Source organism: Pagrus major, chromosome 2 (assembly GCF_040436345.1).
Source record: "Pagrus major chromosome 2, Pma_NU_1.0".
Classification (NCBI taxonomy): domain Eukaryota; kingdom Metazoa; phylum Chordata; class Actinopteri; order Spariformes; family Sparidae; genus Pagrus; species Pagrus major.
Window position 1 is genome coordinate 14,413,466 of NC_133216.1, and position 28,000 is coordinate 14,441,465.

Below are 28,000 nucleotides of genomic sequence, written 5' to 3' on the forward strand. Positions count from 1 at the left end.
TTTCTGACAGCTTTTTCCAGCCTCATTTATCAATTTATGACAGCAAACATCCTTTAAGTTCATTCTAGATTCAAGCTGCAACCAGGAGCCGTTTCTGAAGCCGTTTTCCCGGCTGTTTTTCGAGGCTCTCTTCCGGCTCTCCGCCTGTCCAGCCGTGCTCGCCGCTCCATCCCGCATCCTTTATGCACAGCACGCTGCTCCGGTCCTCCCCGACAAAACACACATTCGTGTCCGAGCACCATGGCCCGCTCCAGCCGCTTTCATTGAGAGAAATGGAAGCCAAACAGCACCAGATAAAGAGCCTGAAGAGCTACCCGGAGACTGGTGGCCGGAGCCTGGCAGCGGCCGCCGGAGGAGGAGCAGGCGACGGCGGCGCGTATCGAGCCGGCTCGGCTGAGATGGAGATGGAGGCGAAGATCCAGAAAGCCATCGACTTCAAGGCGGAGGGTCACCGCTGCTACAAGGAGAAGAAATTTCGGGAAGCGATCGGCAAGTATCACCGGGCGCTGCTGCAACTCAAAGGGGTGCATGTGGTCGACGGGACGACGGGCTCCGAGGTCAACCTGCTCAACCAAGCCGCCGCCAAGCTGACCGAGGAGCAGCGGAGAGCCGTGGAGAGCACCGAGATCGAGTGCTACGACAGCCTGACAGGTGAGCAGCGCCGGTACAGCCCCACAAAAACACCGTGAAGCACCGCTGACACCATTGTTCGTTCCGGTTCATCGGGTTTACACAGGATAGTGGGCTGTAGTTGTTTCTGCAGCTGCTGTTAATAAAGCAGGAATGCACCTTTATTGTGTCTGTCTGACCAAATCAGTGTGCCACAGTCATATCAGTGCCACTCATCTCTGTGCCATTTCCTGCTTCACCTGATAAAAATACAAGGCAATACACAAATAAAGTCACAGGACCAGAAGCCTCATAAGGAGAATCTAGACATGTTTTTTCATTATGTATGTGTGAGACACGTTTCAACATTTCATGAGGGGCTCTGAGGTGAAAGCAACCATCCTCTGGGTGATGTAAGGCTGTGTCTAATGCAGTGACTTCACCACAGGGTTAACAGACAAGATGAACTCATTACTGCTCCATCGCTGTAGTAATTACTACTTTCCAATGCTCACTTCGTGCTCGTGTGCAAGAACAGACCTATTAAATGTTCAGACTTTTAATAAGGCTGTGTGGGTGCTCCAAAAACAGGCCTATTAAATGGGAGTTGCTGTCAGTGATTATTCTTTTTTTAATTTTCTCAGTTACTGGATTCATTTGGTGAATAAGATGTCAGAAAAGACAGATGAAGGTCCATCACAAGATGATGTCTTCTAATGTCTTCTTATGTCTGACCAACAGTCCAAAAACCTCAAGATATTCACCTTTAAAATGATATGAAACCAAGTAAAGCTTCAAATTCCTCCCCCTGGATAACCCAGAACCTGAAAAATTAATAAAACCATAAATCACTGCTGATTAAAACTGCAGTAAGCATTATTTTCTTATTAAGATACGTGTTAAATAGCTCTATATTCCAACAGTAATCACTGTGTTTGGTCAGTAACCCGTGTCTCTCCTCTCCCGACTCATGCAGTTAAAAAGAGAAAACAAATGTTCTGGTATCTCTGCCCACTTTATCCAATCAGGACGGAGAACTCCATAAACAGGCGGTCCTGTCTGCTCTGCTAAGACACAGAGAGCAGCATCCTCATGTTTTTCAGCACTGGGTGAAACAGGGAAAACTACCAATTTAGTGCTCAGGACAGGAAGTTAGTTAAATGACGCTTACAGCAGAAGACAACTCTAGATGAAGGAAGTTGATTATTGAGTCTCGCTCCCAGCTTATCAAATATTGAAGCAAAGCATCAGTGTATTTTATAATCTGAGGATGAGGAGGTTACATTTTGTTGCTTTAACTTCTACATTTTTGCAGTCAGAATTAAATATCATTTACCCAACAGATTAAAGCAGGGTTATTCGATGTTTATCTTATAGAGAGACCCTCTACTACATACATCACACATTAAACTAGGCCTACAGTAATGTAAAGGGTGACCTATAGTGTCTTGCTCGATGACTTACAAAACAATCCACTGTGGCTCCAAACAATGTCTGTACAAATGTGATAATTATACAGATATCTGGCCTATATGTTTCAAAAAAATACGTAGCCGACTAGTTTGCTGTTATGAAAAGCTGCTGCACAATAAATTAGCGCAGTGGTTTTCAAACTTTTTTTGTCCGAGGCACACCAAAGGGCAAGCCAAAATGTCAAGGCACAGCTGTATTCATATCCATGCAAAATAGCCTCTGTAACACTTGTTATCTAATCGCTTTGTACATGTTTATTTTTAGTCCTTGAAGGGTTTTTAAAGGATTTTTTTTAGGGCATAGATTTTGCCTTTGTATTAGGAAGTGAATGTGTACAACCAAAGATAAAGTAAATTAAAAATAACTTATTCAGGTTTATAGTTGTATATTTCAGTAAGGAATTATGGGTAGACTTTCATCAGTGTCGTTTTAATTAAATTTGGGGGGTTTTTTTGTGACTTTATCTAGGCTAATAATATGTTGAATTCATGTTAATGTATATTTTCAGAATCATTAAAACATTTTGAGAAACATATAGACTTTCAAAATATTATCAAACAATAATTTGCAATCTGCATCGACTTTGAGGACCCCCTAGGCATCGTGGACCTCCTGTCGAAGACCCAGAGATTAAACATTTCACATTATAGTCATATTAGCTGTACTATAAGGAAATAATCTTACAAATTTGAATGTTTTTGGTTGTATATAATCCTGCAGAAACACCAAGAGGACACAAGAAACAACACCATATTGATTAAGTCAGACCAAATACATATAGTAATACCTCTTATAAGGATTTTTACTATATGTCATAAGCTCTGGGAAATGCCACTTAGTGCACATTGAGTTTAGAATATTTTACTGCAGATACAGACGAGTAGGTCTTCTGTTACTATGTCATTTTCAATATTTCACTTTAGCTCAAAATGTAAATGAGTTTGAAGAGAATCATCAATCAATTATCTATTCGTCACCGTTCATTAGCCCTGACTGTTCAAGCCAGAGTCAGTATTTCAGAGAGTATTCAGGGAGAAACATGTATCACGATTAGTATATCAAGAAATATCCACAATATGGTGACAATGATATAAGAAGAGCTATAATCTCCTAGCTTTGCAGTAAAAGTGTAATTCTGACAGCAGAATGTGCTCAGATCATGACAGATGTTGACATGAATGGTGCAGCAGTTATATCACATCACTATATATGTTGATGTGGTGGTTTTGGGGCACGAGTGTGGCCTGATGTTGTGTCTCGCTGCTGTCCCAGGCGCTGCCCGGTCAACCTGCCATGATGCATTGAAGGTCGCCTTGTTCTGCGCAGCGTTCAGGGCCTGTCTGGAGCCTGTGGGGAGGCCACTGTGGTGTGAAGGAAAGATGGGGGGAGAGGAGGAGAGGAGGAGAGGAGGGAAAGGCTAATAAGAAAGAGGTGTAGAAGAAGTAGATATGGCAGAAAGGAAAAATAGAAAGGAAGTCAGATGGGGTGAAAGAGAGGGATAGCAGAGAGCAGTGGAACAGAGAGGGGAGAGGAGGGGGAGGAAGGGACTGCTAGCACACGACAGGGGGCCATATTTACCATGGCAACCATCGCTGGGCCTTTTTCCTGTTGTTGTATTAAAACGGCTCTTACCCTCCCCTCACTGCTGCTGCAAACTGTGTGTGTGCACATGCGCAATCACACACACAAAGAAACCTCACTTCAACCATTAATATGTTTACATGTATCTGTATCTATATGGGTGGCTTATTGGATCTTTACATTCATTGTCATGCTGATGTTCATAGCCATTTTAATGATTTTACACTGCCATAGACCCCACTATCTCTCGGTAGCCCTTTTGGCTGTCTTTGATAGTTTTTATCTAAACAGACGCGACCGGACATTTCCAATATGCTGTATTGATTTCCCTGCCATTACTGTGCCAATCCTGTTTTTTATCACAAGGCCATTTGCCATTTATCTGATAGAGACAGAGCACGGACGCCCGCCATTTGTCTACAACCTCACACAATCAATCAAGTCATCAAATAAAAAAGTAACAGCTTCATTACCTGCCTACTAATGTTAGCAACCCGTGCTCCTATCCTGCCGGTCTGCACTGATATTAGAGGAGCAAGCTAGCTAGTTAGACATCAGCAAACAAGTAGCGATTTTTTGTGCTTGTTATAAAGGAAAGGACCACGAAAGAGTTCTCATAACCCTCGGTTTGAAGTGCCACCATAACATTTCAGCCCTCTATCCCAACAACAATCAGCACAACTTACCTCCAGGCGTGGATGTGCAAAACTGAGGAGTAGGGCTGAGTGGTAGGGGCATGAGGTGTTGTAGGATTGAGCCTTATTTTCTCCTGAATATGTAAATCTGCTCACAAACATATAGTTTCGTTCTTAGAATAGGCTCAGTAATTTCCTAAAAGAGCCAGGCACTGTGTGATTTTTAGCAAACAAGAAAAAATAATGCATTTTTTGGGGACTAATTTAAGCCCTGGATTAGCACACATTTGCTCTGGTGGGTATTTACAGCAGCAGGATAGCGTATTTAATAGTATTTGTGCAGCAGTGGAGCTCTATATGCTACAGAGGATAATTCCAAGAATCTAAGGAGAAATACAAAAGTTAAACCAAGAACAAACCGGTGTGACGCAGGTTACGCAGGCAGCAAGCGCAGATGAACTGACAACTCAGAGAGGGAACGCACATGAACTGAATACACAGGAGGATAATCAGGGACAGGTGAGACGAATCAGAGCAATCACAAAGACAGGAAATAAAACAAAACATGACATATGAGGAGAGTCTTTATGACTATGATCCCACCCACCTCCGGATATATTAGCACAATTAAAGTTATCTCAGGTATTTTTGGTTGAATATGTTAGTCTTGTCCAGTTTTTTTCAATCCTGTTTCTTGGAGCCCTGCCCTGTTTGTTCTAGATATTTTCCATTCATTTGATTCAGGTGTGTTGGAGCAGGAGTCTAGTAAAACACTGGTCTAGTCTGCCTGACTCATTGATTCTTAATGTGACTGACATTTGTACAAGTTAGAATCTGTGGCCCCGACCACAGCTCTGAAATATCAGTTGCCTAACTTTGCTGTGTATTGATAAATCCATGGTGCAGTCTGGGTCGTTGAAGGAGCAGATGAATTCGTAATTGCGCCCTTTTTCTCTCAGTCTCGGATCTTTTACTCCCTCTAAACAAGACATATTCAACTGACAGCTCCTGGGTTAAACGCGGCCCTTTAACAACCTCCTTCCGGCCCTTTGATCATTGCATTAGTAGGCTAATTGACCCATTCATTAGTTCTGACTGTTGCCAAGCACAGAAATGCTCTTATTTCATTAAAAAGGTTTAACTCAGGTTGCTGAAGCAGGAGGAATTTATGTGAACCAAACTGACTTCTAAGGTTAAAGATGTGCATTGTTCTTTTTCTACACTTTTGTATGTATAAAGACTCTTTTTCAGTTGTGAAAACTAAAAAAGTGGAGCAAAAATAAAAATCCATTGTTTTAACACATTGACATTTCTAGCTTTAAAGGTCAGACATAAGGGATGTAAATGTCAGGCCCCTTGGCACTTCTAAAAAAGTAGTTGAACAGGCCTTTTTTAAACTATAAACCATATATACTCAATTCTATAGTATATTTTAGCATATATATTCTAACACGTAGTCTTCGAAGAGTCAGAAAGAGGGTCGCGGGTCAGAGAGACACGTCGCTGCCTGTAGTATTCCTCTATTATTCTGTAGCATTCTGTGATCACTCATACCCCTTTTCGACCAAGGTGGATCAGGTGCTGGTTCTGAGCCAGTGCCTACTCTGGACTTTTGACTTATTCATGGGAGAATAAACAAAAGATTTTCACTATTGTCACTGAAACAACAGTGGTCCAGGACCAGTGGCCAGTGTAATCCACCATAGTTGCTCCTCACAATGCTGGGAAATTGTAGACGTATACAGTGACTGAATGACGTGCTTCTACGGTGGCTTTCATGCCCATGAAAAAGCAAACCAGTTCTTAAAAGGTTCGCAGGCTGAACCACCTTTGAACCAGCACTAGCACCAGCCCAGAACCAGCACTTGGTTCGCTTTCAGTGGTGTCTGTGCTGCTGAGAAAACAACCCCAGATCAAGCTTCCACCTCTGTAACAAATCACAGACTGGTTGCAGACATGTTAATTCCATATTCAAGGTTACTATCAAACTATTGCAGTCTGTGATTATGAGTAAAACAAAATGGCAGGTCGTGTTCATAAGAACAGAATGAAAAGAACAAACTCAGTACTAACTCAAGTCTGACTGCGATGAAGCAGTGACTCATTGGGTGTTTACTGTAGTAATCCCGCTGCAGGTCTTGTCGTGCATCTCCACCAGGTTATCCAGAGTTCTGCTGGACAGACAGTGGTCACCGTGGTTATGAGCGAGCAGCTGCCATCCGATTGGTCAGCTTTCTCTGTCTCTGACACATGATAGGAGAGCAACAGCAGTGGTGTGTGCGTGTGTGTGTGTGTGTGTGGATGTTTGTTTGTTTGTCTCAGCATTCACAGGCCTGAGGAACAGCAGCTAAGGGGGTGTGGAGGGTGTGTGTGTGTGTGTGTGTGTGAGAGAGAGAGAGAGAGAGAGTTGCTTTCAGCGCTGGTCGTCCATTGCTGACATTGCTGATTTTGTTAAAGTGGAGTGTATTGGTGTGCATGTGCTTTTGTGAGACGGTGTTTGTATTTGTGTGTGTGCGTGTGTGTGTTTTCTCGACTTTGTTGTACTTATTCAAGTACAAGTACAAGTTTTAGGTTCTTGTTTTTTTGAGGTACTTGTACTTTACTTGAGTATTTCCATTTTGTGCAGCTTTGCACTTATACTTGACCACATTTCAGAGACAAATTACATATATTGTGTATACATTGATTTCACAGCTATAATCACTAGTTACTTTTCATATTAAGATTTATGTTTTTCTTAAGAAACCAAAATCAGTCAGTGCAGCAATAGTTTGTATCTTATACAAACAGCCAGCCAGGCAATTTTCAAAGAGCCAGCAAATGAACGAGTAAGCAAATAACAGCGGTTACAGATAAATATACTGTATAACAGCAGACGCAGAAAAAGAAGACGCAAACAAAACAAAGCAATAATCATCAACAAACAAAACAATAAGTAGGTACAACAAATATCTAATTAGTTTAGAAGAAAGCAGATAAATGGGGAGACAACTCAACTTTTTAATGCCTCTTAGGTCAAAAATGACAAATAATCTCTGGTTCTAGCATCTCAATTGAGATTTGGTGCTTTCCCTTGTTTTATATGATGCTAAACTGAATATGTTTATGAAGATTTTGGACTGTTGGTTGGAAATAAGTAATTTAAAGATGTCACCTTCGGCTTAAAGAATCTACGATGGGTAATTTTAAGAAAGTCTGCGGATCAAATGATTACTCAAGAAAATAACATGAATCAATAATAAACTAAAAAATAACTGTTAGTTGCAGCCTTTTCTTTAACAAATGCTTTAACTGCTAATATTTTCATAGTTTTAGCTCCACCAAGAAGGTTTGTTTTCACCTGTGTCCAATTGTTAGTTTGTTGGTTTGTTTTTCAGCAGGATTACACAAGAAACTACCAAAGATTTCCACAAAATTTGTCAGACGGCCCAGAATAGACCTGATTAGCTCCAGGATTTTTTCCTCATTTTCATTAACATTGCCAGATTTTTTGACATTTTTTGTTAATTTCTCAGGGAATAATGCATGGATCTTGATGGAAAAAATCAGACATGTTTAGATGGCTGGTATCCATGAGTGAGTACAATTTGATCCGGGTCTAGTGGATTTAAATATGCTTTATTTGATATTGGATGAGGCTTGATTGAATTAAAGGGGACTGTTGGGCTTCAGCGGAGATATGCTGCAGTTTTGCTACTTGTTCTTCCTCCACCACTGGTTTCTTTTGTCAATCACAGCTATATTTTAAAATGTTGATGTGATGGGTGAGAAGATTTTACTGAATGCTCCCTCTGCCACCAGCTCAGCATGCTGATACAAAACACAAGATGGGAAGATGTAGGAAGAAAGAGGGAAATATTTGAGGACAAGATTGTTATTATAGGAAAGATGGGGGCAATAGAGAAACATTATGGGGAGTGAATGTGGTTCAAAGAGAAGAGGAAACAAAGAAATAAGTCTCGGCACCAACAGTAATGTCACCTGATTCTGTCAAACAGAAACACGATGGATGATGAATGTCCTATTTGCTGGCCTTGTTAAGGAGACACCCCGACTCTTCTTGTCCCTGTAGGGCTGTATCTAAATGGGTTACACCGCCGCCACCGCCGTCTGTGTGTGTCGCAGTTCACAGTGCTGCAACATGTTGGCCAGAGGCGGACTGCCTGCCTGAGCCATCCATCCACCCACCACAAACACACTGGGAGGCACATACAGAAATAACAGATGTGACTGCAGCTTGTTTGCTCTTTTTCCTGATATTGATCACGAAGAAGCACCTTCTACAGCAGCTAGTCCGAGTTTACAGAAACCGCACACAGACAGACTCGAATGAAGCAGTTAGAGGAGCTATTGTAACCGATGGCAGCACAATTTGAGGTTCAGTGTCTTGCTCAAGGACACTTCGACACAAGGAAGAACCAGGGATCGAACCACCAACCCTGAGGTTAATGGACGACCCGCTCTACCTCCTGAGCTACAGCTGCCCCAAAGGAGACATAAAACAGGGGGCAGGCTGGTGCGATCCTGTTGTGAGAGCGATCAATCTGACTTTTCATTAACTCCAGCTCGCTCTGATCTCTGCCTGAAATCTCCCTTTGTTCCTCCTGACTGGCTCAATCTGTGAATGAGTCATAAGTCACAGGAGAGGTGCAGCAGGAGGAGATGAGTGAAATCTTTTGTTTGGTAACACCAGCCACCTTTTTATTAAGCTGATTGCCATGATGATGATCCAGCAGTTTCCGCCCACTCGTCACATTTAAAAGAAATCGTGAAAATAAAAACACAAACAGTTGTTTTCTGCGGGGAAACAAGAAAGAAAGCGTGGCGTTCAAATTCTGCTTGGTCTTTTGTGTTCACATGCAGAAGCAGCTATGGGTTCTGATAATTTAACCTGAATAAGACTTTATTGACTGACTGAATGAGCAGCCAGTAAAGACGCTGATGTTTGTATGGACCCACCGTGCTGTTGCAGTTTATAATATGATCTCATGCCACCTTATCTACAATAAACTGTACAGTCAGTTATAATTTCCTGTTCAGGAAGGAAACAGAATATGTTAAACATAGTCACAAGCTGGGATAAGTAGTGGCAGGCTTACTAATTAAAACTCTGTCAGCTGGTGCTGAGTAGGTAGACTGCTGCGGGATTTTATGGCAACTTTTTGCTGAAAACGATAAGATCAGTGAAAGTGACTCGACACAATAAAGTTCCAGGTCATAAAGCAAAAACAATGACCTGAGAAATGTGAAAAGGCTCCTTAGAGCTGAGGGCAACTGCAGAGTCAGGTGATAATGAATGGTTTGCTACTGTGGACAACATCTTTTACATTACTCATAGTCATTAGACCTATTGTTGGATGTAAAAACCATGAATCAGAGCAGTTTTAAAGATTAAAAAACAACACTTAATTTCGGTCTGAACTCAGGAACATTAAAATCTCTTTCTGGTCCAAACTGAACAACTGGAAAATCTATTTCAAAGCACCAGATTCATCCTGAAGGTGTGAATATGGCATTAAAATATGATCTGAACTTGGATATATTATCTGAATGAGGAAAATGCCACTTACTGCCAGGTGTAGCCACAGCCTAATCATCAGAATATACACACGATTTTGTTGCCCTAAAGACGCCTGCAAAAAGTCCTGACTTCTCATTAAATATCAGTTGGAAGCTGTCTCACTCAGGTGCCAGTGGGACAGGAATGTGCTTGGATCAGTCACATCACTTGGAGGTGGTCTGGCACACATTACGATCAAATCTCAGCTGGTGTAAATGCAATGCCTACTCACGTCTTCCTGCTAACTTAAGCTAACCCAGCAAAAGCTACAGGTACGTACACCGCTGGGACGTGGCATGTTCATTTGCAAGTCAGCCATCCTGACCACTTTTCATACTGAGATTGATACAAACTCATTTTACTAGGTGTAAATGCAAAGACCCATGATATTATCCAGATAACATAATCCGGATACATATCACATGTTAATACCAGGTGTGTCCCATCACGTGTCCTGTGCCCCAGGGACATTTCACTAAGGGCCATCAATGAACTTTTGAACCATGACGTGCAATTACAGGCCTTCTACTAAAGATTTAATGAGCCTGTCGGTGGCATCAACATCTGTTCCTCACTGGACCAAACATTAAAGCTCTGCCTTCATCATCAATCACAAGACATACAGCCGTAGTGCTATTGCTGCACTTCTTCTCTGGCCTTGAAGACTCACAACATCACAGCTTCAGATGGAGGCTGCTGGGTCTGTATTAGAATAATGTAACACCACAGACAGGTTGATTTCACCAGTTCACCATGAACCACTGCTAGTGAACAGCTTATAAAAGCAGAACAGAGGAGAAAACTCCTCCCTTTCATCTGCTGCCAGCTCCGTCACCAGGGGACCTGGTGTAGTGCATGAGAAAAATGCAGAAGAAGAGAGCGAGGACTAAGAGGAGATGGGGAGAAGAAGCGTTAGATTAAGGTTAGGATGAGGAGAAAGCAGGGCTGTGTAGGCAGTTGGGAATGGAGAGAACTGTGCAATGTGCTCGTAGGAGGATGGAGGAGGGAAAGAGATGCCATGTGAGGGTGAGAAGGGGGATGGGGGGAGGTTTGGTTGGTGTTTTTCCTCCCTCTGTGTGCGTATGTCTGCCATTGGAGGGCTGGACAGTCAATGCGTCGTGTGCCAGGGCTGCAGATGGCGTGGCATTGCTGTCAGGAGTACGACTGGCTCTCCCTCTACTGTACCACTCACACTGTACTCTACCAACCCTTATGAATTACCTCAGCAGAGAGAGGAAGATGGGGGAAGGGGTGAGTCAGTAGAAAATATGCAGAAGCTGAAATGGGGGAGGGTGTAAAACCAAGGGAGCGGGAAGAACTGGACAGAAGTCTTAAATATGGGATTATACGATAGAGGAGGGAGGGACCGACTGTAAAGAAGAGTGACAAGTCGGGAAGGAGAGGAGGAAAATGCCTGCCTTTATGACCTCCAAGTAGTAAGGGGAGGGTTTTTACAGCTGCATGTGAAATGTTTTTTTTTTCTCATTGTGAGGTGGAGGATGCTGAGAAATCCAATTCAGACCAAACTGATTTATATCAGAGCCTTGACAGGTCCAGATGACTCTTGTCAAAAGAGTAAATAAGATTCAGTCATCTGTCAGGAAGAAGGGAAAAAGAGGAGACAGGCTAGAACTCAGAGGGGGAGATGAAGAAGGACATGAGAGCGACAAGCCATTAATTTTTATTATGCGTTTTATCAAGTTGAGCTATCTTAGCTGTGCTGGTGTTCATAAAGAACTTGCAGGTTTAATACTTGAATTTTCCATTATTTGTTGTACAAGAGGATAGTTAACAAAGAAAACAAACATATTTTAGAGAGAAGTAAATAAATAAATAAAACTTAGAGTTTATAGTCATGTCAGTGGCTCTGTGAGGCTGCAGCTGTCATGCTAACGTCAGCATGCTAACATACTCACAGTGAGAATGCCAACATGTCGATGCTTAGACAGAATAATATTTACCATGTTCACCTTCTTGGTTGAGTTTGTTAGCATGCAAACATTTACTAATTAGCACCAAACCATTGACTGCTTAAAAACATGGATAGAGCCTTCTCTTCTGAAAAGAGAGGCCGTAGCAGGGGGTCGACTTAATCGGTTTAAAAAGAAGTCGGATTGTATATAAGCATATGAGAAAATGACCCTACTTCTCACTTGATTAATTACTTTAGAGAACCGTTTCCTAATGAGTTTATGGTCTTAATCAACAGTTCCAAGCCTTCTTCAACACAGCATGATGTTCATTTTGTGAGTTATGGTCCCATTTAGAGTAAAAATAGATGATTAAGGTTTGGCTGCCAGTCAGATCCAATCAGGAAAAAAAACGATGGTGACGGCCATAATGGCAAACTCAAGGCTACAAAATCAATAGGTGACGTCACAGTGGGTTTACACACTGTGGTGTTTTGAGTTAAATGCTAACATCAGCATGCTAACATGCTCACAACAGACCTGCCAACATTCCCGATTTTAGCGGGAGTCGCCCTATTTTTAACCCTTTCTCTCCCGGCGCTCCAGGTAGGGCTCAAAATAACAATGCTAATTAGCACTGACCACAAAGTACAGCTGAGGCCAGTGGAAGTTTGATTAGTTTTAGATTCAGATATTTGGTCATAAGCCAAAATATTGGACAGTAAAACTAAATTTTCAGCTAATGATTACTGCAATTCGCCCTGAGAGGGACACAGATGTTTTTAAATGAGATTTATGACTATCCAGCTAAAAGTTGTTGAGATATTTCACTAAAAAGATTGTGGCACTGGAGGAAAAGTCAGGGGATTACAAAAGTCACTGGAAACATCTGTACCAAATATCACAAAAGTCTCATGTAGTTGTTGAGACGTTTCACTCAAAACAAAGAAAATGTCGGAGCAAACATGATTCTTTCAATACGCAGGGTGTCTGGTGGATTATTTGACTAATACTGTACTGAAGATGGTTCAGATGTTTTCCACTGCTGCAGTAAAAGAAGGCTTGAAGCAATGAATAATCTATAAGGCACATTTAATGTGATTAGAGTCTCTGATCTCCCAGAAATGATCAGCATGGGGTCTAGTTACACACAGCGCACAAAAAATAATTCCAAAAAGCTTGAAACGAGTAATAAAGGTTTTAATGAAAGCACTTTTGGCAGAAGTATGGCATTGTGCTGACACCTCAGGGGTTTATTTTCATGCTTTTGTGTTTGTTTGTGATATGTGTCAGCGTGCAGTGCGTGTGTGATTTAGATGGTCAGATCATTTTTTGATATGGGCTGACAGTTGTGTGAAGTAATGAATAAATTGAAAGTGTCTGTCAAAGCTTTTTTTAGTCCGCAGTTGAAAGTCACGGCATCAGCTGAGAGGAAACTGAAACAGATGCCCTCTTCTGACACCCTCGGAGAGAGAGGGAGCGAGTGCAAGTGGAAGATAGATAGAGAAAGGCAGAATATTCATTCTCTGTAAGCCATCAGTAATGAGAATTTGCTGAAGCTATTTGTGCATATCTAACACCCCCTGCTCCAGCGGACAGTACAGAGTAAACCAATTGGCTGTTTATATTTATCCTCTGAGCTCCACGCTGATAAAAAGCCATGTTGGTCGCTATCTGAGCTTTCCGTTCTCGGCCTGCCCGGCCTGACACTGAATGCTTCATTACATGCACCGCCGGGGGTTGACATTGAAAACTCGTCTGTGGCAGTGAAATATAAAGGTTGTGTCGAGCCTCTTCTGCTGATCCAGCACTGAGGGTGATCCTCACCAGAGCAGGTTTAACAGCGCCAGTCAAATGTTAAAGATGGTCAATTATAAAGAGGTAAAATGTGAAATATAAAGCTGCTATAATCAATAATTTCAGATTAACAATGGATCAAAACACCACCCATGTGTGTGAAAGAGGTCGGTTGTAGTGATGATAATCTTCCCCCCTCGTCTCTAAGGAGCTTTTCAGCATCGTTCAGCATATTAGTACAGTTTCCATCTAAATGGAGCGTACATTTTAACCTAATTTCCAGAAAATTGTAAGAAGAAAATGCAAATGAATTCACTGTAATATTAGGAGTCGGGTGAATCAAGATAAACAGCTTGTGGGCTCTAATCTAGATCGGGTGCCATTAAACCACTGCAGAAGAGCACAGCGACGAGAAGACGTGATAAAAAGAGAATATGTTGAAACTTTACGCTGCTTTATGTTCCATTTTCAGTTTACGCTCTGCTTAGATTTTGGCAGAAAAAACACTTTGTTAGAGTTAGGAACAGATCTGGTTTGGTCGTAAATAGTATGGTTTTGTGCTTAAAGAAGTATTTCACCACTGGAAAGAAGGCCATTGCATAAAAGTGGGCTGTCTATGCAGTAGAAAAAATGCACATATTTTTGAAATTGGTGCTACATGACCAGAGAAAACAGAGAAAAAGGTCTGTGGTATTCACTTTTGCTCAAAAGGAAGAAAAACTACAACAACCAGGAGCTGTGGTCCCTCATTCTGCAGCCTTCTTGCTGAGCTGTAAGGCCCTTTGCTGCTCGTCATCCCCTCTCTCTCCCCTGCCTTTCCCGTCCCTCTCCAGCTTTCACTGTCTTAATAAAGCAGAAATGCTGAAAGAAATATTTAAGTCAAACAGTCCAATCTCAACCAACAGAAAACACGATGGAGACATTCGCATTTTCACATACATTTGAAGAAGGTTACAGTCTGCTCATCAGCTCCACGCAGATCTGATATTTCCATCTGCCACCAGTTTTTGACATTTAAGCCACATGCTTCATATTCATCATTATTTATTTACTAAATCTGTTCTCATTGCACTTTATTGCATCATAAACTTTACCGCCACAGCCCAGCATAAAAACTACTTTCGACATACATCCTGCAGCTTTGTTGTTTTGTTTCTCTCCCAGCACTCGCATCAGCAGGCAGCTGTTTTCAGCACAAAAAGCTAAAATAAAACTCAATGTACGCTACCTTTCCAGCCGAATTTAACAGATAGACACAGTTAATGTCCAGCTGGTGAGCAAAATGCAGCATTTTACAGCGAAGAAAAAAAAGAGCCAGATATTTCCCTCAGGAGTTGTTGAAGACTCACAGACTTACATTCATCAGGTGGATATAAATGTGACACCAAGTGAATCTTAATGTTACTCTGTGTCTGCTGGATGTGAAACTTGCCAACAAGTTTGTGATATCATATTAACAGTGTTGTCCTTATTTGTTTCAGCCGAAGAAAATCAGCTTCCAAACTTATTAAGAGGCTGAAAAGTCTACATGCAGTTTCATGTTTTTGGCTGCTTGGTCCGGGATGATACAAGCTGTGATCCATATTCACATCCATACTGTGTGCCCAGTGACTGCTTCCTAAACACAACAGGCTGCCAACACGTGGCTGTATCATCTTTAGATATTACGAAAGCTTATGCTTTATCCATAAATTTACTTCAGGTACTTAGTGGAAAAGCTTTACTACCTAACAGATTAAGGCTGACTCCATCAGATACTGAGCCAAACCATTTGGCGGTTTCCTCTGTTGACCTTTCCAAAGACTCCCTCATCTATCTTGTAGCCAGTTTAATGCACAGAGCATGTTTCTCACAGCTGCTGTACACAGATCAAACAAACAAAACCCCAAAGTGGATCAATATCAGCAAACACAGCCCTCATTTTACTTTACAGTGTTTGACTTGAGAGTGGTACGAGTTGATAGAAACAACATGTTTGACAGCAGCAGAAGACAGTAGCCAAAGATCTGCTGAGCTGAAGGCAAGAGTCTGCCCAGTGTCCACGGATGACATGAACGATCAGATAATGGCAGGGCTAAGGGCCACAACAAAATTATGTCTCTGTCAGGGAGTTCGACTACAGTTAAAACCTCAATAAAACTCTTTTTATGCTTGATTAAACTGCACTTATCTAGGATTTGAATGTCTGTTTTTACTCTTGAGTGTAAAAGTAATGTAGAAAGTCCTGGATATAAAATAAGTATAGCAGTTGCAGTGAGGTGAAAAAAAATCATAACTACATGAACTCGAGGCCTCAAGAAGCCCCACAAAGACCCACCCTGAACACCACGGGCTTACAACGCAGCTTAAATTCTGGAAACTGCGATGTGCAGTGGAGAGCATTAAATGATTTCATCTTCGGTGAAGTCATAGAGAAGATAGCTTCCTCGCTTGTATAAATATTTAAGTAGATGAGCATTAATCCTGAGTCAGCGACTATTTTAGGAGAGCTGAACAATGTATGTGGGCGCAAATGATAGAGTAAAGTAGAAAATAGGCACAGCCAGGACCGGGGTGACACTGAGTGTGTGGTAAAAGTGTAGACAACTGAAGTAAGGGGGTAATCTCCAGGCCATCATGTATCTGAAACACTCAAGATACTGTGTGATTAAAGTAAAAAAAAAAAAACAGTGGAGACCAGTAGCTCTTGTTTTATAAAGCCGCCCTCTTTGCTCTCTACGAGATCTAAAACTCCCTTTTTCATGTAATTTCAGTCCCAGGATCAGCGTGGGTAATCCATGCAAAATGTGTTTGATGTACCAGGAGTTTCCAAGCATTGCAGTCGGTGTCAGTGTTACGAGGGAATCAACATGCCAACATGGAGATTTTGGAGTAGGGGGCAAGACGAATGCTGTGAGGATAGCATTGCAAATGTACAGATAAAAGAGAGGCAGACTGAGTTATTAAAGGGGTATTTTTGATATTTTGGGAAATACGATTTTTTGCTTTCTTGAGTTAGATGAGAAGAGTGATAGCCTGTCTAGTAAAGTGTCTAGCAGCTAGTTAGCTTAGTTTAGCAGAAGCACTTGAGACAGCTAGCTTGGTTCTGTCCAAAAGCAACAAAATATGGCTATCAACACTCTAAAGATCACAAACTAACACAAACCCTCTGTAACAAGACAAATTGTTTTTACATATTGTTTTTGTACAGTTTAAACAACAAGATATAACCCTTTCATTTGTGTAGGCAAAGGTTTTGTTAGCGAGCTAGCTGATATGGACTTCTTGTAAGACACGCCCTACTCCGTCTCTGATTGGTTGGCTTCGTTGGTTGCGTTATCTATGCTTGACTCAAATTGTTAACTCACACAGTAGCACTGGTAATGTCTGTGTTTCTTGCGGTTCTGATTCTGCGGTTTATAAGCTGTAGTTTTGCGGGTAAACACACCAACCTCTTCGTCTTCTTTTGTCATATGAAAACGATGGATGCAAGCCAATCAGAGGCAGAGATGTAGCTGTTAGCGATGTTAGCTTTGTAGCCATTTTTCAACAGGTTTGTTGACGCTAGCAGTTTACACACCAAATAAGAGATGCAGTTTAGTCAATTGCAATATAGTCAGAATTACAGCTTGGGGGTTAATGGAAATGTTTTTCTGATTCAGTTGCCCATAATGTCTTAATGTAGCAGCATAAGCTAATCCAACCAGCTGCTGGCTGTGACCTGAGTGTAAAAATCTGTGCCGTGGGAACATGCCAATAGAGTGAAGCAGCCAGATGAATGGTTATGCTGACTGGATGACGTATTGTAATTCAAGCAATGTGAGTTATACCTAACAAAATGGTGGATGAGGAGCCTGGGCAAAAAATGAACCAGCTTTAACGCAATATTATGTTTAAATTGTGCAAATGGAGAAAAAAGATTGTAGTAAAGATCTAGGATTGTTATGAAATAGATTGTGATGGTATTTTTGGGAGTGATATTGATCGATCATGCAGTATTCAGGGTGTATCAACAAACTACACATATGGAGGTGATGATGGAGATTTCCTGTCCAAATCAGTGTCTTTACTTACTTGTCCCCCATAAACCACACAAATGTACACTTCTAAACCGTTAGTATACTCACCCAATACACTCTCAGTCTCATAGTCACGCTCATTGAAAATCAGCCACTGACTCATTTGTAAGGCTGGTCCCAGCACTCCACATTTCCGACTACCCCAGAGGAGCATGTGGAGGCCTGTGAGACCCACACAATTCAAACAGAAGCAATAATGAGGGTTTTTCTGACTCCATATGGAGCTGCATACACAATCAAAGAGATCATCCGCACCACTTGTTTGAAGTGAAATGTGACTTGATGAAAAGATGAGCTGTTATGATAATAAATCACAGCAGTCTTTATGTGTATTTCCTCTACAGAGAATGGACTATTTTATATCCCTTAATGACACATCAGAGATATCAGAAAAAATCCTCACAACAGCTTTGAAATAAAACCAAAAGCTTCTCCGAAACTTCTCTGAAATTGAGACACCAAGAAAAGAAAAGAAAAGAAAAGAAAAGAAAAGAAAAGAAAAGAAAAGGAAGATGATATTGCAAGTAAATGCTGTGTCATGATAGCGCAGACAAGGCTTTGTGATAAAGCGAGCTGGTAACTGTAGCTCTGTCCCTCTCAATAACAGAGAGAGGCATTCGCAAAAAACGCTTTGGGTGGAGCTATTCTTAGTGGGCCTGGAGAGACCGGCCACACTGTCCGAGAGCCGTGACGTCAGCGTGTTGGATCGGATTTTGCTCAGAGAATCTGTGTGAGGCGATTTCACGATGATGACTGTGCACGCCTCTGAAAATAACGTGATAAATAATCTGTTGCAGGAGCGTGACATTTGTAAAGGAGAGGAGAGGGAAAGGTGAGAGGAGGGCGAGGAGAGCAGCAACACATAGCCAGGAAGAAGCAGAGAGGGCGGGGGGGGGGTCAAAGATGGAGGGATGTGTGAGGAAATGAGGGCTGTGTGTGAGAGTGATGGGTCGCTCCATCTGCCATTATCTTCCCGCAGAACTAATTACAAGGTGATGGACAGCACACTAATCACCAGGGCCACGAGAGGCTTTAAATTAGCCGGATCGTGGTGTCGTGCCTGGTGTGATGAAGAGGGACAGGAGGGGAGGGAGGAAAAGACGGGGGCATGGGTCCAGAGGGAAGATGAGGTGATGTAGAGGAAGAGGAGAAAAATGAGCTTCTATTTGCTTCTGCCTCTTCGTTCAGCTCTCTCCTCTCGTCGTTATTTTCCCTCAGCTGTGTCTGGATTTTGTTTCGTCAGTACCGTCTCTATCTCCGTCCTCCTTTGCCCCCTGTCTCTCTTGTCTTATTTCCTGCCTTTTCTTTTTTTTCCTGTCTCTCAAATCTCTTTTTCTTTTATTCCTCCCAGGCTTTGGCACCGAAATGAAAGCGAGTCTCTGTGCAGGCTATGGTTTTTCAGACATGATGCTTCAGGCAAAACCAGTGGGGTTCCTGAGCATGTGTTAACCACTCCCACTCACCGCACCTCTCGTTCGACATTCAAGCAGCAGAAACATACAGTCACAGTTGGCAGCTGATTTGCATCTGTTGGGTTTTTTAAACATATTTTAAAAGACATTATTCTGTCTAATTTCCCGTGTTTTGTCTATTTCTGCCGCTCCTTCAATCTGGCAGTGAGTCAGCTCCTCAGAAATAGAGAGAGATACTAACGCTCATGACACTGGCACTACATGGGCGCACACACAGCCAATCTCCCAGCCTCAGCTCATTGTCTGTCCCTGTCCTCACATCAAGTGCCTTATTAAGACAAATCTATCTCGTCCGCACCGCTAATGTCTTTAATGCAGTCACATCTCATTATTTTTCCTCTCTCATCTCACATGTTGTACCAATAAAAAGCTGTGGGGACGCTGCATTTTTAATCAAAACAAAAATCAGCAAGCCATGTCTGATATTCTGTAGATGTGGGGAGAAGTATTTCAGAGAGAGATCAAAGTTCTGGGTTAGCTAAGCAGCCCTGGAGCTGGCACAGTTTCAGGATCTTGCTCATGGACTATAGGGCAGCATGAATGTGATGAACTGTGCCCCGATCACACAGGTTCCCGGTTCTAAAAAATGTGAAGAAATTAGGGAAAATGACCATTATATTTTTCCAGTGCCCAGGGCGGCGTCCTCAAACCATTTTTTTTTTATCTGAGCATCAGTTCAGAACCCAAAGATACTCAGTCGACCGATGTTTATTGAGTGAATCATCACATCTGAGAAGCTAGAACCAGATAATCTTTTGCATTTTTGCTTTAAAAATAACTGAAAAGATTAAAGGGGAACTTCAGGAGGACGTTTGAATGCGCTGGGTTGAAGCGCTTGCGTGGTGAGAGAAAACAAATGCTGTGCGGTGGTTTTGATTGACATTAGCTAATGCCATGGTAACAGAGGGCTGACTACACAGCTAATAACAAGCTTACAACACGTGGGGTGATAAAGCAACATTCACCTGCAAAATTCAGTGTACTGCAGATCTGCTCCAACAAATGGACTTTTCTGTCTCTGTTATGATAAATCGATAGGATATCATATGAGTCTCTGCGTGATAAAGCTCAGGATAGACAGACACAGCCAGAACAAGCTTCTTGACATCTGAAAAGTTCAGCTATTTTCAGCTAGAAGCGCTCCGTACGGCCACAGACAGCAGGCGGCGCACTCTGAAAAAAAGTACTGTGTGGACATGGGCCCCAAGTGACTAATGGGGACAACAACTTTTGAAACTGGTCCAATATCGAGCTAGACCGCTGCAGCCAGCAGCCACAAAAGGGGCTGCAATGACATCCTTCTTGGCAATTGCACACACTAAAAAGTACGTCCACTTAAAGCGCTTGTATTTGCCACTGAGTCACTCAGATTGTTTGTATAAATGTCTGACAACATTATGGAGAAGAACCAGAAAGTGCCGCTATCATTCTCGACAAATCCACCACACTCCATTTGCAGAAACACAAATTTTAACATCATAAAAGAGACGTGATTTGAACTCGACCATAACAAATTAAAACTCATTTCAATCAACGCTCTTGAAAAACAAAATGCCATAAAATATCTGCACAACTGTGCTATGGTTAAGGTAAAGAAAAGATGTTGTTAGAGGAAGCAAGATATGGTTCGGATTAGGCAACAAAAACACTTGTTTGGGTTGAATAAAAACCAAGAGTGCAGGTTTGTGTCATGGATGTTACCCGACCACCACATCCTCCTGTGTTGGCACTGAACTTGTTATTGGATTTAATCGTGAGGTTCAGAATCGTCTTAGTTTAGTGGCCTGGTCTGCTGCTTGTGACCAGTTCAAACAAAGACTGTTATTTAGCCTCAAATTTCCAAGAAAAGCAACGATTAGAGGAAATCAATATGTTTTTTTGTCTTCCTCGCTTGTTAATCATTTCACATCATCTCTGATTTATCTTGCAATCCCTTCAGGAGGTCCAGTCTGCTGCTTAATTACTCTATTTCTAATGTTAATACAGAACACAACGATGCACCCTCAGATTCACGTCTCTCTGTGTCAGGGACTGGGACACCTTGGCTCCAGTCGTATTATTCTGCTGGTTTTATGGGGCCTCTGTCTGTCTGTGTCCCTGCCCGGCCTGCTCCGATGATCCCGTCATTATCACACCCTTAATGCATCTCACCACACTCTACGTTTCCTCTGGCATGCCATCCATCTGCCTAATGGGCCAGTAGGGTGCGGCCGGCCAGTCATCACTTGTGCACACTGCTTGTGTGTGTGTGTTGTGTGTATCTTTGTAACCATTGTTTGGATCAGAAAGTTCATTTAAAGTCATCGGTTTGTGATTCTGTCGTCAGCTCTTGTTTCCTATGTTACTGAGTGTGTTTGTGCCTGTGCCCATGGCATTGGTAACTATTGTAAGCAGAGTAGTGTGTGGTTTTGTGTTAGTGTGTATTATCTGGCATATGTTTGTGTGCGAGTGCCAGTGAACTCTCTAACTGCGTCAGCCATTAGGCCATTATGGAGTGTAACTGAATCCTCTGAAAGCTCCGCGCTCGTCCACCGCTGCAGGGCGATGATGGATGGGCGTGTGGAGGGATGAGAGTAGTCATGTCGTAGCTGGACGGCTGTAAAAACAAAAAGAAGAGCGGAGTCTGTAGAGCGATGTGCAGGAGAGGTGGAGGGCATCTGAGGTGACTCCCACTGTACCGACTGGGCTGGGCAGACTTGTGATTGCAGAAGACGGGGAACAGCTTCGACCTTGCTTCTCCGCTCTGGGCTGAGTCATGAGCTGAGAAATAAGAGGCTTGTCAGGCTCGCTTTTGTTCCTCTAACTATTAGGGTGTGCGTGTGCATCCATTTAATATCTACTGTCATGGAGGAAAGGCAACTTAAAGGAAGCAGCGACTAACCAGATCATTAAAACGTTTTTTTTTAAAAACATCTACTTTTTTGGAGAAAAACATGCAGAGAAGATCCAGATGTTAGTGTACCAGTTCAGCGAGATAAATACTCATCTGGGTCTTATAAATGTTGGTGGGGTTGTGGAAAATATGATGCCAATTGAAGCCATTTAGACATTGTTACACGTCACACTAGGAAAAGCGCATACATAATAAAATGAATGATGGCTAAATCACATTTAGCTGCTTTAGTTTTAGGGTCTTTCAGTTTTTTGTATGCACTTTAGTGTCCTGATTTTGGTCATATTCAGGATAAGGCGTTTACATGGGTCATGAGAAATGTTGGTTATCAGGAAACAGATTCCTACATGCATGAACATAACAGTATCCAGGTTTCTGATGGTCTGCCTACAGGTGTGTCTTCTTTCTGTACCTTTTCCATCATGTTGCACTGCCATGTTTCTACAGTACAAACCAAAAACTGGCTCTAGAGACGGCCTGTCACATTTTTAAGAAGTTGTAGCAGCCACTGTAGAGGTCGGTGAGAGAAGAGGTATTTCATTTGTGACTAGAAACTGCTGAATCCCACATACTGACCCTTTAATACTACACTTTAACAACAATAACAACGCAACAATAAAATCTATAATGATCATTATTAGTCATCATGTTTTTTGTTTTACCGCCCAACAGCTGTGTAACTTGAGTTGACGATGCTCCTACAAATGTAGCAGGGAACCTTCTGAAACCTGTTTACACGCTACAGCGTCCGATTTCTATCAGATTCCTCTAGCTGACATATTTAGGTTTCTCAAAACGAGGATATGATGTTTACATGAATACTACTAGATAAGATAAAAAAGATACCTTTACTGATCCTCCATAGGGTAAATTCAATTTGACACAGCAGCACAAGGGAGAAAAAAAGTGGCAGTGCAAGGGGTAGAAATGTACTAAAAAAAATAGTAAAAATAGACCCAAAAGAAATAAGATAAAACCAAAACCTGATCATGTTAGATCAAATCAAATGAATTTTATTTGTAAAGCCCAAAATCACAATCACATCGCCTCAGTGGGCTCGACAATCTCAATCATCCTCAATTCGAGTGAGAAAAAGCTGTGAAAAAACTTTTAACAGGGGAAAATATAACACTGCTTGCTCGCTTTTCTTACTCTGACAAGTGAAAATGTTTGCCTTGAAACAATCCTACGCAAAGGGAAGATTTACATCTTTATGCCTCTTTATGATAACCTGGGAACGGTGTACCCGGAGTGATGTCGTAGATAATAACAAATAGGGCAAAAAACATCATATAAGATTATTTTGTCAGTAGTTTGATTAGTACATGAGTCACAATTTTAGGGGGAATATTATTTTTTGTCTTTCATTTTCACTGAAAAAAATTTAGATATGATGATGTGATTTTTGCTGTTTTCTGTTCCTTTATGTCTGGAGAAATGAATTGTAGGCCACAACTCAATGCTTCATTTTTAATGGTATTGTGTGAAAACAAAATATTACAGCATCTGTGATTTGGATGATAATGTTAAATGTGGATCATAATAGAGAACCATCCCCCCATTTTAATTGCGTGTGTTCGAGTAGAGTTCATGTCTACAGCTATCAGGCTGGAGGCAGTGACTCACACACACAAACACACTAACACACACACACACACACACACACACACACACACACACACACACACACACACACACTACTGCCTGCATGCACCAGACACATCTGCAACTTCAACCATTAAATACCAAAACACATTGATTGTTATTGAGTTAGTCCGTCCCCTGATGTCCACCATGAATTATTTAGTATTTTGCACTCGGGCTGTTGGCCAGGACCTTCTCCAGTGAGGCTCAGGGGGAGATGACAGGTAGAGGACCTCTAACTGCTTTTAACACTCCCCCCTTCTCCTCACCCTATAGTCTCCCACAGGTCTCACCTCTACCCTCCCCTCATATAAACCTCCTCCTCCTCCTCCTCATACTGCAGCCACGCCCCTCACCCCTGCCTCTCCCCCCTCAGTTTCTCTGTCTCTCACTCCTGACTCACCCTGCCTCCCAGCTAATAGTGCCTGACTCATGTTATTCACAGAGCTGTCTGTGTGTCAAGGGCAGAGTCAGAGGAGAGGGGAGGGAGGATGGAGGGGAGGATGGAGGGAGGAGGGAGGGTTAGAAAGAGTCAGAACAGGAAGGGAAGGAGTAGGATGGGTTCAAGGAAAATCCACAATATATATTTTTCCTCTTACCTGCAGCGATATTTATCCATCTAGATTGTTTTGATATGAGTTGCTGCATTTTAGAGATATTGATGGCCTTGAATATAATGGAACTAGAAGGCTTGTTGTGCTCAAGGAGCCAAAAAGTACATTTGAAAAACTCAACAGCAACGTCTCTTTACAGAAATCGTGACCCGGTAACTCAAAGTAATCCACAGACAGTTTCATATTGGAACTATTTTCTTTCTACCGAAAGACACCGTAGTCCCAGAGTGGGTTATAAGCATAAAAGGCTCATTTATGCTCCCTTTACGTACAAAAATAGCGATATAACCGTCTCTGCCCACATACCTCCGTGCGTCTTTCACGTTGGCATGGATGTTAAGCAATACAACCCCTAGAGGGCCCCGCTCAGAGTCAAATCGGTCTGACCTGACCTAGACTTTTCCTTTGCCTCCGTCCAATTACCTCCCAGCTGTTCTGTAGTGTACAGATGTGTAAAACTTCTCACCAAAAAGATCCGCCATGTTTAAATCTTCTTCGTCTTGTCCTGTGGTTGTGTCAAACTGCTACACTGCCCCACACGATGACTGGAGGTACTGCTTCGTTGGTCCGTATCCATAAGCTTTCAAAAAACATGCAGAAACACAGACAAAAAGGAAAGCAGAGTACGAACACAAGGCTTTTTGGGGTGAACTGTCCCTTTAAGACACTGGCAGAGAGGGAAGACATGATGGAAAAATAAAGAAATTAAGTGAAGCAAAACCTGGAGTGCTTGTGATCACCATAGGAATAGTGTTTGAGTGATCAGATATCTGAGCCATCAGCAGGCTTTTAAGAGCTTTAGTGGACTAAAAGCTGCGAGTGTGTGTGTGTGTTTGTGTGTGTCTTTACTAATGAAGTTATCCTGCCCTCAGCTGATCTCAGAGCTGCTGAGAATCAGTACAGCGAAGTGCTGCTGCAAGACACATCAATAGGAATTGCACTTTTTTCTCCTAAAGTGCCAGTTGGTTCAGGTTTAGATGTCTTGACCTCACTTCTATTCTTCAACACTCACATCTCCTCCCAGAGGACCTCTGCAGTATCTGTCGCTCACTTGATCTCTGCAACCTGCCCCTCTTTTCTTCATCTCTCCTGCTGTCCTCGCTGTATTCTTACAACACATCTGCTAAGTCAGGGGAATAAGACTTAAACGCCCTTGCAGTGTTTAGTCCGCCGTCCTCGAGCTGAGATTTCTCCCATTTTTCTATTTTGCATGTCGAGCTCAAAAGCAGCGTGTAGAGACATTACTCCCCGGCCCCGGGGCTCAAACTGCTTGCACGACGTTTTGTGTCTTCTCCACACTGTGAGACATTAGTATCAGCTATTTATAGTAAGCTCACTGCTGTCCTGAGGAAGAACTGTGGCGGCTAGATTTCACTGTGGCTCTATTAAAAGGCTCAGAGCGAGATGTCAGCAAAATATCCCCGTCTTTGTTTTACACGCACGGGATGTCATTTAAACTTCTCTAAAAGCGACTCGAGGTGTTTACATGCGCACAATCATCACTGCTATTACATTTTTAAACTGGCTAACTCGTTCCCTCTCTTCCTTCCTGCAGCGTGTCTGTTGCAGTCAGAGCTGGTAAACTACGAGAGAGTGAAGGAGTACTGTCTGAAGGTGCTGAGCCACCAGAGAGACCACTTCAAGGCCATGTACCGAGCCGGCATCGCCTTCTATCACCTGGGTGACTACGAATGTGCCCTACGCTACCTGCGTGACGCCAAGAACCGCGAACCCACAGGTGAGGACGAGCTGTGCAATCAGCCACATGACACATAACACATGACAGAGGGAAGAGCAGAGCTCCGTAGTTGTAAAACATTATAGTATTTAAATTTTAAGGTTTAGAACATAAAAACTGTTTATAATAGTGAATTTGATTATTATTAATTGTACCACACTTTACTAACCTCACTAGCTTTGTCTTCTTTGTGGTGCAGGGAACCAAATCTCCCAAAATAGGGAGATGTAGGTCACAAGGAGCGGGTGTTACTCAGACATATCTTGGTGCTTTTGACTGAAACGTCAACCTTCATTTAATAAGTCAGTGCAGAGGTGGTTAGTGTGTGCAGGAGTTGAAGTTATAGAGGAAATAAAAATAATAGCTCATTATGTCTGAATTTAAGAAAACACATACATATGAGTTTTAGGATTTCCTCCAAAGAATTTTACTCCTCAGTCTCAAGAAGTCTTTGAGACACCATTTTGACGTTTATCCTGGGAAGTAAGAGTGTAATGAAATATAAACTCAATAAATAAAAAATGAAAAGTAAAATCAGTACATTTTAGAGACCCTCTTTGTTAATTTTGGCAAAAGATGACCCAAATGAAAAAACACCAAGGCAGGCAGGTAAAGAAACAAAAATCCAAACAACAAAACTGGCAGACTGCAAAACCAGAAGAAGCAGGCAGGGACAAACCTGAGAACTAATGAAGTACAAAAATACAAAAACTAAATAAAGGACAAACCAAAGAAGCGCTGGGAACACAGGCAGGAACACACGGAGCAGAACAGGACTGGAGAACAGAGAACACAAGATGCAGGACTGACGTAGGAGAGACAGGTTTTTGTCTGAACTCACCCACTCATTCACTCTCACTACTCACTACCAAGGGAGTGTTATGTAGAGGAGATGAAAAAACACTTTTGGATGCCGCTCGAGTCATTTTTTTTCCCTCCAGTGCCATGCACGATGGTACATAATGCTTGGTTTGTACACTACATTTCACGATGCATTGTGGGATATTGGGTATAATAAAATAAATCTCATTTAATATTCGGACAATGGTGAACTCACTATATCGTCCACTATATGTTGGGTGGTGAGTCAGCCACAGACTTAAATACACGCAGGAGGGAAGACTAATAAGAGACACATGACACTTATAAAGCAATCGTGAAAATACAAAGACAGGAAGTGAAAAGTAAAACATAAGACATGACACCAAAAACCCCAAACCATGACACTCATTGTGTTTTGTGGTCAAATCTTTCTGAGAGTTGTGTTGCAGTAAACCATGACCTCAGTATTTATAAATTTGGAATGTATGTTTATATTCATTCAACATTTAAAACACATTGCGTGTGAATCTTTGAGACCTTATAAATGCTTTTCCATCCTCCAACAACATTTAAGTAGCTGATTTTTGGAATAAGTGGAAACCCACATTGTTTACATCCCTTGGAGTCGTCTTCTTTCCTGTGCAGGACTGTGTACAGAGTTGGTAGCCACACCAGAGGAGAAGTAACATAATGTATAGTCTATCAGATAGTGGAGTTTTTCTCTGATGTGCTCCAGAGTCAACAAGCTTTAGATAAACATAACAGAATGAACTCTGTTTTTTATTTGAACTCTGAGTTTGTGTGTACATGCAGGCCACTTCCTCCGCAGAGCTTCATGGGATCAGGAGCTAATTCCCACTTAGAAACATTAAGTATTTAGCCTTGTGCCTTTGCCTTTTATTCTTAAAAAATTTCTCTTGTGCATACATTTTTCGAAGGTCACATTCTTTTTCAGCTCTTTAAAGATGTTTTTGAAATGCAAATGGGGAAAATGAATCACACTTCTGGAAACCTAGGCCTCCTTTTAGCTCCTCTGGCATGAAAGACACCTAAATTGACTAGCACTGATTGAAGTTTACATTCGCTCTCTCCATCACAGACACCAACGTGCTGCGGTACATCCAGCTGACAGAGATGAAGATGAGCAAGAGCGGACAGCGGGAACGAGAGAGCGGCAAAGAGACCCAGGGCTAA

The 28,000-nt window shown here is 42.1% G+C and overlaps 1 protein-coding gene across 1 annotated transcript; it reads left to right on the forward strand.

Moving 5' to 3' along the window:
- Positions 1–182: 182 nt before the first annotated feature.
- Positions 183–28,000, forward strand: ttc9b (tetratricopeptide repeat domain 9B). The gene is made up of 3 exons (XM_073462600.1): positions 183–651; positions 25,802–25,984; positions 27,906–28,000. Exons 1-3 carry the CDS (start codon positions 183–185, stop codon positions 27,998–28,000), a joined length of 747 nt encoding a protein of 248 aa, XP_073318701.1.

Excerpts from the sequence above, each read along its gene's own strand:
- ttc9b (XM_073462600.1), top strand. The coding sequence starts at position 183 with ATGCACAGCACGCTGCTCCGGTCCTCCCCGACAAAACACACATTCGTG. Across the intron at positions 652-25,801 it reads GTGCTACGACAGCCTGACAG|CGTGTCTGTTGCAGTCAGAG; the intron begins GTGAGCAGCGCC and ends TCCTTCCTGCAG. Across the intron at positions 25,985-27,905 it reads CAAGAACCGCGAACCCACAG|ACACCAACGTGCTGCGGTAC; the intron begins GTGAGGACGAGC and ends TCTCCATCACAG.